At 44.9% G+C, this 12,442-nt stretch overlaps 1 protein-coding gene across 3 annotated transcripts; it reads right to left on the bottom strand.

Moving 5' to 3' along the window:
* Positions 1–52: 52 nt before the first annotated feature.
* fam20a (FAM20A golgi associated secretory pathway pseudokinase) lies at positions 53–11,158 on the bottom strand. 3 transcript variants are annotated; one of them, XM_053413163.1, is made up of 11 exons: positions 10,241–11,158; positions 8,328–8,521; positions 8,002–8,052; positions 6,288–6,366; positions 5,544–5,636; positions 3,933–4,048; positions 2,986–3,166; positions 1,518–1,627; positions 1,323–1,404; positions 1,183–1,242; positions 53–1,082 (listed from the first exon to the last, which is right to left on the bottom strand). In XM_053413163.1, the coding sequence occupies exons 1-11, from the start codon at positions 10,603–10,605 to the stop codon at positions 812–814; spliced, it is 1,602 nt and encodes a 533-aa protein (XP_053269138.1). In that variant the 5' UTR covers positions 10,606–11,158; the 3' UTR covers positions 53–811. The 3 variants fall into 3 exon arrangements, with proteins under 3 accessions (XP_053269138.1, XP_053269139.1, XP_053269140.1); XM_053413164.1 differs by lacking the exon at positions 10,241–11,158 and adding an exon at positions 9,542–10,234; XM_053413165.1 differs by lacking the exon at positions 10,241–11,158 and adding an exon at positions 9,814–10,234.
* Between the last annotated feature and the right edge of the window lie 1,284 nt (positions 11,159–12,442).

The following is a 12,442-nucleotide window of genomic DNA, read 5'->3' as shown; positions in this document are numbered from 1 at the left end:
TGACACTGTTATTTACAGGTGATGATATACTTCTACCAAACTCACACAGTCATCACTTCAAATAACTTTATTTCCTCTTTATAAGATCACATTGACGGTGCAGAAATCTGTCTTTCCACAGCCAGAATATTCAAACAGCTGATCCGGTGCATCAGAGCGCTCTCACATGGAACTCCTTCACTGGTCTTAATGTGTTTGAGAGTGAGGGTGTGCGTTCAGGCGAGGAGGGGGGGGGGGGCGCAGCAGGCAGAAGCAGGACACCGGTGGCGGCCCTTATCACCAAAAGCTCTCTGGACATCTTCATTGATGTCTTCTATGAGTTTCTTCAGTATTGATTCTGCTGCCCGCTCATTTGCGGTGAATCCAGTGGTGAATATCCGGCTTTTTTCTCACAGGGGTCATTTGGGCATTCTCCAGAGTTTTAACTAGAGCAGAAACTCCAGAGAAATTCTGGAGCCTCCCACTCCGACATTTGTGTTCTCACACAGGAGATTATCTGGAGGTCACTTCATGCCTGAAAACAGCTTAACTGCTTTCTTCAGGTCAAGTTGGTCTTTAGTCGATCCTTAAAAGGTTTTAATTCATTTATGACCATTAGCGAGACTAAAGAATAAAAGCATGACCTCGCTCTGTGATTGGAATTCAAGGCCTGCAGTGATTCACGGGCTGAACTTCCTCAATCAGTCTTCACAGCATCTTCCTTTTATGGCTTGTTCCTTAAATCAAAACCACGAGAGCCCTGTTTGCTCACCAGGTGACTGAGCTTCACCATGAAGTCCTCTGTGCCCTGAGACGAGCCTGTCCTCCTCTGTTACCTGGTCATTTCCATCGCTGTCACAGTCTGAGGTCTCTCTGTGGATTTGACAAAGTCCTTGGTGATCACCTCCTCCTCCCCCAGCCGCCGGACGCACCGCCGGACCCCCCGGAGGATCGTCTGTAACCGGCGGTCCAGCGCCAGGAGGTGGGGCTCCGTCAGGACCGGCCGTAAAGGGTCTCCCTCCAGGGACTCCCTCATCACGTCGCTGAGCCGGAACTCTGGTTGGGCCAGGAGCTGGAGCCGCAGCAGCGTGGAGCGTTTGATCCTGAGAAGGGAATTAAGAAGACAGAATACAATTTGAATTCAAAGAGTGAATTCATGTTGATCCACAGAAATAAAAGCTGGTCCTGGTGCATCTCACTTACATGCAGCACTGAGTTAGCGGGGCCAGGATGGACATCTCATCTTGAGCGTGCTTCCCAAACCTGAACACATGATGCTGTCATGAAGGATGCTGTCAAACAATTTCACAATATTTGAATCCACCACAGTGTTCTCTGCTCACCCTCTGGCATTGTCCAAGTGGAGGAGGAATCCTTCATCCCCAAACTTGGTAAACACCTCATAGTGGTGTCTGTCCATGTTACCTGCAAACGAGCGTCACAACTTTCACTGAGACACAAGGTGAGTTGTGTTCGGATACTGACCGACCTGCTGGATATATGAAGAGTGTAGATAAAGTGTTGGTGGAATCAAATACCTGTGAGGAAGTCGAAGATGGACATGTCGATGATGTTGAGGAGCCTGTTGCCGGAGTTATACGGATACAGCTTTTTTATTGTGTCACAGTAGAACGGGTTCGCTTCCCACCTTTAAAACCCACACAGACAAAGAGAAATGAGGAGAATATTATATTCTCTTGTGTGACATGAACAAACATATCTGTAACAATGTGACAAAACAGAGTCCGTAATTGCCTCTTTAAGTCCTCACAACATTTTCCCTGCAACATTTGCTTTGACGTGCTGTGTTTTAAATCATGGCCTGGCAATTTTTTGGGGGGGGAATTATCATAATGATGCACCACAACAACAGCATCTAAGAAATAATGAGGAGCTTCTATACGCTGCATTTCGTGTTATATGTCACTAGGTGCCGGTTAGCTTATTTATTGCACAAAACAGGAAGAGGTTTCAGTTCGTCTGGGGCAAATTGTCCCTGTGGGTTTAAAAAACAGTGGAGTGAAAAAGAATAAAAGAGAAAAAAGTCTTTGAAAAAAGACACAAACATCCAATTTAGTTTGGTATTAACTGGATTTATGGGAAATGTGGCCTTTCACTTTATTTTGGAAATGCTAGATCTTATAATCTTGCCTTGCCTTGAAGGCCACCAACCTTCTCAGGTGCCAAATAATTCCAAACGTCTGTCTGTCTGTATGTGAAACGCTCGTCTTGCCAACGGCACACTTGATATGTGTTTTGTTAAGGCCCCGAGGTGGTGCAATGTGGAATTTTGTGCGATTTGGTCACACAACATGTTCGATATTATTACAATTTGAATAGTAAGGCGACCTGCGCTTTGTGGCAGTAGTGGGGGCGGGGCAGTGTGCCTGTATGCAGACCAGGTTGAACCTGTCCTCTTCTACGTCCTCAGATAAAGTACAGCTGTGGTCGGCAACTGGATCAAATCGTTGGACAGCATTTTATAAAATTGATAACTTCCTGTTTGGCAATTTGTCGTCAAAGTAAGAGCACAATGTTGTGCTGCACCGGTGCTTTATATCAAGATGAATTACAGAGCTTTCACTTGGTTAAAACTTGGGTCTGAAGATTGTGTTGGCTTTATAACAGACCACTGAAATAGCCGAGATGCAATATATGAAAAAAAACACCGGATACATATTTGGGGAAAACATTGACTTTCAAATTATCAAAACTACTTCATTGCAGATAAACCAGGTAGAATGAACACAAAGTTATCTAAATTCAATCTGCACCATAGACTGTTTATAAATATCTCTGAAAAAAACGTCAAGCACACAACCAATAAAAAGTGACAGTATATTGTTGAACTGTTTGAGGAGGACTCACTGATAAGGAATAATTCGGAAGTAGCTCAGGAGCTTTAACTCAGGTCAAACAAACAGCCCGCTCCAAACTGGCAGGTTTAGAACTAGCACTGCACAAGTGAGATAAAATGAGATTCCTCTGCTGAGGTTGAGGTCTTACTCTTCCTGTCCGGCGAAAGTGTACGATCGCACCCAGGGGTTGGGGATGGAGATGCGCGGGGAAATGCTGAGGCCGGGCAGGTAGGCAGACATGGAGCCCTCCAGCAGGTCCGGGCTCCCGCACACTGCATATTCTGTCTTGCACACGTACAGGCACTTGGCAAAGAAGCATGTGTTGTTCGCTGTTTGGGAAATGGAGCAAAAAACAGAAGAATACCAAATGAGTTTCCTGTTCACATGTAATTACACGGTTTTTGATCAGCTCGGCCTTCCCCTACAGCTGGATGTCGAATCACCAGCGAGAAGAAACATCAAACCAGAACCAGAATAACTGACAGTGAGGCGTAGGCTTGTATGTGCTTTGTTTGTTAACACATAGTGGCATAGTGCAGATATTACAGTGTTAATTAAAATAAAAATATATATATCTCATTTATTTAAAATTTTATATTTTTTCACCCTCGAAATAAATAAGGAAAATTTGTTTGCAACCCTAAATATTGTTTATGCTTCAACATTTGAAAAATAAGATAATTTAGTTTCTGGCAGATTTAAATGAGAAGATTTATACCACTCTTATATCCGTTTGATGACAGGACAGGCTAGCTGCTTCCTCCATAGTCTGTATATAAAGATGGACGATATGGTGGCTGGCTGCAGTACGGGTTATAAACCTCGCCTCCTCCATGTTAGTAGGGGGACATGGACCAAACAAAAAAAAAAACTAATGTGTATAGGTAGATGTTTGTTCAAGAGTTTTGTTCTTGTTCTAAAGTTATCTTAGGATATAAAAACAGGAAGAAACATCATGATGGGCAGTGGAGTTTCACCAAGTTTCCTGTCATATAACGGTTAGCTTTATATTTAACGGACAAACACAGGAGTGGTGCTGATCTGCTCGTCTGACTCCTGCCAAGAAACTGAAAAAGCGGTCTGCTGGTGCTTTACCCGGGGAGGTGAAGAAGACAGCTCGCAGGTCATCGGTTTGCGTGACCTGGAGGACTTCTCCTGTGACGTTCACCAGCCTGCCAGCTACAGGCGGGACCCTCCGGAAGTCCAGGATCCTATTGAAAACATTGATGAAATTCAGAAATTCCATTGCCAAAAAGAATTTACTTCTTACCTTTGCAAGTGCAAGGACAAATTTACAGTTCACAGAGTTCGATGCTTATGTAAGTGTAATGTGAACCCCCTGGAGATGATGGTATCTCTTACCTCATTTCACAGGAGCCCACGGTGGGTTTTAACTGATTCTTATCAATGAATGTATCCTATTGACATCCTCTGGCAGACTGGCTGTGTTCATATACACTACTAAAAAACGTATACCTCCCCGAGGGCCATATATCACTCGCGTCTCACAAACTGTAATCACCCAACAATCATTGTGCGCCGCTGAGTTGCTGTTTCTCAGAATTCCGGCATTCCTCACCTACTGATTGCCAGCGATAAATGATAAAGGCTTCTGGCAGAAAAGTCAGACACAACAGAGAGCTGTCACACTGCGACAGATTAAAAACCAAACGCCATAAATTACAAATAGAAGAGAGCAGAGATGTGGTCTCTGTCTTGTTTGTGTTGGGTTACAGTTAGAACCTTAATGATTCTTAGATATGAAACCTCATCGAGTTTTGAATATGAGCAGATACATACAAATCCTATTTGAAGGTGGAATTACAGTGATTGAGTTGTTGACGTGTCTTCTGCGGTGAAGTGATGACTGGCTGCCTAATGACACTGTCTGGCTCAGATGACTGTATTTCACAGTGAATCACCTCATCTCAGCTAATGTACTATTGCACAATGACGTACAGTGTGTGTGTGTGTGTGTGTGTGTGTGTGTGTGTGTGTGTGTGTGTGTGTGTGTGTGTGTGTGTGTGTGTGTGTGTGTGTGTTTGGATTGTGGTTTACTCTGATCAGTGAGTTGGGAAATCGTAGGTTGCAAGAATGGTTTTCGAACATGTTGCAATCTTTGTGGATTAGGTTGGGTAGTTTCTCTGTCAGCGCCAGGAAATATATATATATGTTGAGTGTGTGTCTGTCTGGGTGTGTGTGGCCGCACAAATGTGTGTGTATTTCTAACTGAATTTATTTATTTATTGTATATCAGAGGTATCCTATTACTTTGCGACACATTACAAATGTATTTTATATTTTTGTAATTTTATAAATTGTATAGTCTACTGCTATGCTTACAGTACCTAAAGGCTTTACCGAACCAAAGCAGTGAAATGCATGCTCATGTCAGCCTGCTAACAGGTATAGCCTAATAGTCACAATATTAACTATCTTATAAGATCATCGTATGTATTCATTATATGCTTATTAACAGTAAACACAAAAACACAGTATTTTCAGATTTTTAGACACTGAACAAATACAATTTCAACCTGATCTGTGCATCATTTAGTGTGGCTAAAATAATTAAGGTTCAATTGTTTTTTGTTGATTGTTTTCAGTCTAATATTTTTCTTCGATTTGAAATAGAGGGTCCAAGGAAAGACATTTGTGGAGAGATACTAAAACAGAGAATACAGAGAGGAGCTGATGAGGCCGTACCTGTCCAGGTGAAAGGCAGCGATCTCTGCATTGTGCCTCTGGAAGTCAACGAAGTAGAAGAAGTCTTCTGGAGTCTGGTCATCCCTCTGCTGCCTGACACACACAAACACACACACACACGCACACACAGACACACACCCATATAATCAACACAACAAATACTGTAATTTTCACAGATAGTAGATGATTTCGGCTCACACAAACTATATAGCACAGGAGCTGAGATAATACCCTGTAATATAATGTAATCCAATTTAACATTTTCATGGACACAGACTCCAGGACCACATATTCATGTGTTGGTGGGACAGAAATCTTGATAGTTCATCCAACAAATATCTTATTGGTGGAATCGAGTGTGTTTTCATACATTGGAATCCTGGTTTTTACCCTTATCCAGTTTTTCTATTCACAATTTCGCATTTGGAACTTGAAAAAAATGGTTATTCTTCCGACCGACTGGCTTTTGCTTCACAGCCAACGAGATTGTTCAGAAAATCAGCCTTAGCTAATGGTCATGGAACAAAATACAAAATACATCCTGAAAGGAAGTATACTTCACTGCCCTTCAGGCATTTAAGAAAGGTGTTTACCGGCCGCTGATATCGTGGTTCCTGGAACTGGAATAAGCTGTTTGCGTGATCACAACTCATCTGCATGCACTTGTATACATCAACAACTTATTGAAGTGATCTGAGGCAAATTGAAACAGAGAGACTCTTCATGTGATGACTCAGTCCTCACCTCATTGGTTTGAACATGGCCTTGGCAAAGTTCTGCATCTTCAGGGCCAGTTTCAGGTGATGTCCACTTGGTTTCACCACTGTAATAAAGAGACAATAAGAAGAAAATATGAAGCCTCTTTTCCTTTACAATACAGTTTATAGAAACAGACAGACAACTCCTTTAACTGTGTGTTTGAATTCTGAAACGATGACAAACACTGAGCAACAGGTTCGGAGTAATTGTTTGTTTTTCAGCTTAACTCCCCAGAGGTCAGTTCAAACTGACTTCCAGAGTGTTACAGTAACTGGGGGTTGGTTGGTTAGTTTTCACTCTCTCTGTGACTCTAGCGTCCCTCGTTCTCCGTCGCTCTGCATACTGCAGTCACAACAGCAGGCCAGGCTGACCGCACACAGGCCTCCTCCTGCTGCACGCCGTCAAACTCCTGAGAACAAGAGTTTACATTCTCTTCTGGAAATGGATCAAAGGGGACCAAACGTCCTCCGTGGCCACCGTGCTCTGTCGCTCTTTGGTGACTGAAGTAATGAAAATCTCATGGAGGTTAAATTTAAACAGATTGTTTTGTTGCATTTCTTCTTGGCAGTGAGAGATGTGTGGTCTGTTACTTTACTGTGCAGCAGTGCTGGAGAGCCACAGGCAGGACAAAAACATGCAGCATAGCTGAGTTCACATCCATATCGAGCTGTGTGAGGGTATGTTGTTGGGAGAAAAGTACTAAATATAAAACTATTTTTAAAGAAATGTGCACCTCTTACAATCCAGTTTGCATCTATGTTTGTATTTCTACATTGAAAAGTGAACTGCAGCCTTTACATGCATTTGTGGCAATTATTTGAAAGCTGATCTCTGCTCCATCCATCCATTGTTTCATAACCAGGTTATGTGTTCACTCCTGTCCATTTGTTTGTTGGTATGTTTCTTTGTGAGCAAGATAACACAACAACAACAGTGCAGATTATGAAAAAACTGGGGAACAGATTTACCCAAAATTGGTGGAAGGAAAAAACATGGGCCAAGAGGGAACCCATATCAAATTTGGTGATGATGTGGACAAAGGGACGGATCCAGGATTTATTTTCACTTTCTTTAAAACTGCCAGAATCTTGACACTGTTACCAAAGTTACCAGGACCATGCATTTTGCAATTTTGGTTTGCTTCCTCAAGCCAAGAGGCTCAGAAGGACATCCATTTTTTTTTAACCTTTACTTCACCAGGCAAGTCATTCAGAGCCTTTTTCTTAATTACAATGACAACCTGTAAGTGCCTGTAAGAGCAGGGGGAAGGAGGAGAGAGGACAGAGAGAAAACAAGATGACAGTGTAGGTGGCGGTTGGTTTGTATGTTGAAGCCTGAAAAGAGGCTTCACTCTAAACCTTTCAACATTTAATTAAGAGTGCAGCCTTGGAACATAAATGAACGCTTGTTTTGTTTTGTTTTAATTTCTTTGCCCAGAGCATGTGTCTTATACAAATCTGATTTCTGGTGCCAAATGAAAAACCAAATCCTCACTATCTCAAAGGCAGCAGTGTGTTTGTGTCTGGCGGTGCCGCCGAGCACAGCAGAGAAGAGGAGAGAAACACAAAACAGGCTAAACAAAGGATACAGTCAGGAATGGAACACGACTTAGACAAAATATACAGCTACGCAACATGAGGAAATAAGATAAAGAACATCAAGTCCTACAAAATAAAAGTCTGAGGTGACTTGAACATACCTTGGGTGCAATCGCAGGCTCCTTTCAGGGCCTTCTCATCTTGAGTGTAATCTGTAGGACGTAAATTAATAATTAAAAACACAATAATCAACAATTAACCACCACTGACTTGGGTGGGTTTGTTGCCTCAATAGTAGCATCACTATCAGCCTCTACTTTCCAGAGTTGCTTGAATCAGAAAACTGCTGTATTGCTTTATGGCACAAAGGGATTTTGCTGTAGGACACAAAAAAGGAGCTAAACCTGCCGAATCTTTCCTACAAGTAAGATGGTAAAAAAAGAGAGAAACAGACACACAGGTGTTGTAAGCCACATCCGTCCCTGACCTGCGTTGACGATCTCCATGCTCCCCATGTCCTTGAGCAGTCGCGGAACAGCCAGGTCATCGCGGGAGTACAGGGCGTAGCGGCTGATCCCCAGGTGGAACTTCAGCCAGCTGGCGTCGGGGTCAAAGGTCACTTTATGTTGAGTCACAGTTATGTTGTTGAGGGCTGCCGCCTCGCTGTAGAGTTTCATGTGCCTGCATGCGGAGCGAGACGTCGAACACAGTGTACGGGTTCAGCACAAGTCCAGACCACTGTCCACCGTATACTTTACACAACACAGACAGTTTTATGGGCAGTGTTTTATTTTGGAAAGACCAGAGTGGGCAGAGTGCGCTCAACAGATTTTCAGTGTTTTAAAAGAATGAGGATGTGAGGAACTACGTGATGATACACACGTTTATGAAATGCATTAAATACACCCTGTTTAATTTCTCCCTGTCGGCCAAGTTTTCACTTGCATTTCGACAACTTTGAGTAATCTATACTTATACGACAACTACTACTAAAGCTCCTTTAGAAACAGGGTTTATAAAGACAAAGCAGAAAATGGAAACTGCAGGGGCGATGGCAAAAATGCATTCACTCTGATAAATAACAAGAAATAAAAGAAGCATGAAGACAGCATCATGAAAAAGCAATAAATATGAATATAAAGAACAGGAAGAATAATTGGGCTCTATTGTTCCTGGAAGCAGCTGTGACAAAATTTTGTCCACAGCCTCCTCTCCTCTCCTCTCTTGTCCTCTCCCTTCCTCTCCTCTCTTCTCCCCTCCCCTCCTCTCCTCTCCTCTTTTCTATACTTAAAATTGGGAACGAGAATATTCTGAGTGCAACACAAATTAGTCTGTGGTACAAGTGGCACCACATCACCAGCTGCAGCAGAGTGGGACGGTCCACAGCCAACCCAAACAAACTCCCACCACGGGATAATTTAACTGCGATAATGGAGCGAAGCGGCTTATGAATAGAAGTTTGTGCATTGGTCATCCTTCCGCCTCATCAGTCATCTGCAGCAAACTGAAGTGACAGATCAGGTCAGAGCGAACCATAATATTAATAACATGGAGACTGTGTGAGTGGAAATGCCATGCAGTGTTTGGCAAGAGTGACACACACACACACACACACACACACACACACGTGTATACAAGTTAAACAGGAAATTAATTTCTAGACTCTTTCCTCTTCCAGACTGGAAATCAAACCGGTTTCACCTGAAGAGCACCCGTCATAAAGCTCGCCCTAGGTGCGTTTACTGCAGTCGATATTGTGAGTCCTTAATGAGCCTTTGGGTTATTTGTTGTTTCACGCAGCTGCACACAGAGGAGATCCATCGCCCGTCTTTCTTCCTTTTTTCCACCATAAGAGCCCAAGATCTTTGTCCCTCTAAGGGAGCAACTGGATAGATAGACGGCCTCACAGTCCAAAACAGCCACGGCTCCCACAGATTAAGATAAGCTTCAGCAGTTTTAAAATCCCTGTTTACCTTAAAGAGAGCACTGCAGACACACACTCACACACACACACACTCTCAGATGGACATGTTTGTGAGCGTTTTCTCTGCCACCAGCCTCACACTGGACTTTTTATGAGTCACAGAACTACACACCCTGAGGCCTGTCTGCGGGTAAACATCTGTTATCATGGACACAGTGTGTTTATGTGCATGGATGTGTGTGTGCTTGTGTGTGTGTGTGTTTGGCCACCATGTCACTGACCCTGCCTCTTGACCACATCCAAGCTTCAGCATGTGCTTTCAGAGGGGGAATTTTTCAGGTTTTAGATCTTTCAAAATAAAGTGATGAAAGGCAAAATTTCAAGATGCTAAACTCAGACATTGCTAAATCAATAACAGTCTGCACTGAACTCAGCAGTGTCTCCATTTGATGCTCCTCCAGAGTCTGAACACTGACCTTTCCCAGCGAGACACCTTCCTCCTGTAGTAGTCCATCAGCTGCTCCGCCTGCAGCAGCCTCTCCTCTGGCCCCAGCGCCGGGGTCTGGATGTTGTACAGTGGGTGGGCGAACAGCCTCTCCATCTTCGAGCCTCCACCCGTGGGGTCAGCCGGGGTGCGCAGGACCAGGGCTGCAGAGGACGTCCAGTTGTAGAGCCGCGGGGTGGCGAGGCCCCCCTGCACGGGAAGGGAGAGGTTGTCGGGACCACAGGAGCAGAACTCCCCGGATCCCACGCTCCGCAGCTTTGGCAGGAGAATGAAGTAAAGGTCGGCGGAGAGGATGGCTGTGAGGGTCGCGGCCAGGAGGAGACGGTCCCTCCTCATCTTTGAAACAGAGGGAGGAAGATTGGAGGAAGAAGAAAGAAGCAGCAGAGAAACCTGAGGAAAGTCCTGACTATGTGCAGCTCCACAGGGTGAGAGGCATCACTCGCAGTCTCCCACACAGAGGCAGAGGCGAGAGGGAGGCAGCCAGAGGTTGGTCCAAGTCTCTCTCTGTCTCTTTTTCTGTCTGTGTGTTTCAGTCTGCTCCTTCCAGCCTCACTTCTTCTCCTCCTCCTCCTCCTCCTCCGCTTCCTCCGCTTCCTCCTCCTCCTCCTCTCTTGGCAGCAGCGCAAGAAGAGAGAGCCGAGCCGAGAGCGAGCGTGTGTTTGCAACAGTCACTGACAGTTCGGCTGCTTCCAGGGACCTGGTGCTCCGAGTACAAGAGGGCGAGGGAGCGTGTGTGTGTGTGTGTGTGTGTGTAAGAGAGAGAGAGAGAGAGTGAAGGGGGAGTCTGTGTGTGTGCATGTGAGAGACAGAGAGGGGGAGTGTGTGCGCGCATGTGTGTGTGTTGTACGTGTGTCTGCGCAGGTATGTACACAAACTTAAAATGACATGTTTTCAAACTGAGAGTGCGAAGCGAGGATTGCAGAAAACACACACACTCTCTCTCTCTCTCTCTCTCTCTCTCTCTCTCTCTCTCTCTCTCTCTCTCTCCTAGAAGGGGTGGAGACTTTTTCTTATCACAGATCTGAATGAAACCACATCCAGCTGATGTCTCCTCTCTGATGCAATGTGTGTGTGGTGTGTGTGTGTGTGTGTGTGTGTGTGTGTGTGAGAGAGAGAGGATGTGTGTGTGAGTGTGCGTGTGTGTCCAGCTGTATGTGTCTATGTCCAGCAATCTTCTTCACTGATTTTTCTGGCAGGCCAGTTGTGAGCATGCATGTGTAGATGTACATCATGTGTGTAGACGTGTGTTAAGCCTATATATGTCTTGCCATCCATGCCCCCCCCCCCCCCCAAGAAGGCGCTTAGGCAAAATCCCCTCCCCTCCTGTCATCCTCCCGTCTCCTCCCTGCTGCCCCTCTTCAAGTCAAATCAACTTTCACTCCTTCATCTCATCAAATCCTCTCTCCTCCTCCTCCTCCTCCTCCTTCCGTCCCATGCTTCATCTCCTCCCTGCTTCAAATTCCCTCCGCTCCTCCATCATCTCCCCTGCCTCGCTATGTCCTATTCTCTTCTCCTTTCTCCACCTTGTCGTTTTTTTCTTTGCCACAAGCCTCCACCCTCTCTCGCTCCAGGCAAAACATTCCCAGCTGCACTTTCCTTCCTGCTGCAGTTCCCACACGAGAATCCCTCACCCTTTCTGCCGAGCTACAGAGAGACACCGAGAGTTCAGAGGGCTGGAAGGAGGAAACACAAGTTATTGCACAACTTCAAATTGCAGGGGGAAAAAACAACACCTCCCTTCACTCACACCAGGCAACCTTGTCTTTGCTCCCCCTCCTCTCTTTGATTCACTTGAAAACACACAGTGTATAAATTACGATCGCTGCTTGCTGCCCCGTGTCTGCTCTGAAAGCTCTGAGCAACTTTATGGTAACGCAATCTTGCAGGGCATTTCCCAGCCTGCATCTTCGCTGTTGTTACTGTGGTATTTTGGAACATCTGTCTTCTGCATGGGTGTGTGTCTGTGTGTGTGTGTGTGTGTGTGTGTGTGTGTGTGTGTGTGAGAGAGAGAGAGGGTCGTATATGTGTGTGTTTGGGAGGTGCTCTCCGGGGTGTTTTATCCTCTCTGAATAGAAAACAGTCCGAGAGAAGCCTTGGCCTATGGTGGAAATTAGTGAAAGGATACATACAAACACCACACACACACATACACACACACACACAGACAAACACA

Source organism: Pleuronectes platessa, chromosome 21 (genome assembly GCF_947347685.1).
Source record: "Pleuronectes platessa chromosome 21, fPlePla1.1, whole genome shotgun sequence".
NCBI lineage: Eukaryota > Metazoa > Chordata > Actinopteri > Pleuronectiformes > Pleuronectidae > Pleuronectes > Pleuronectes platessa.
Note: the sequence above shows the minus strand (reverse complement) of the source record. Positions and strands in the feature narration are given on the sequence as shown.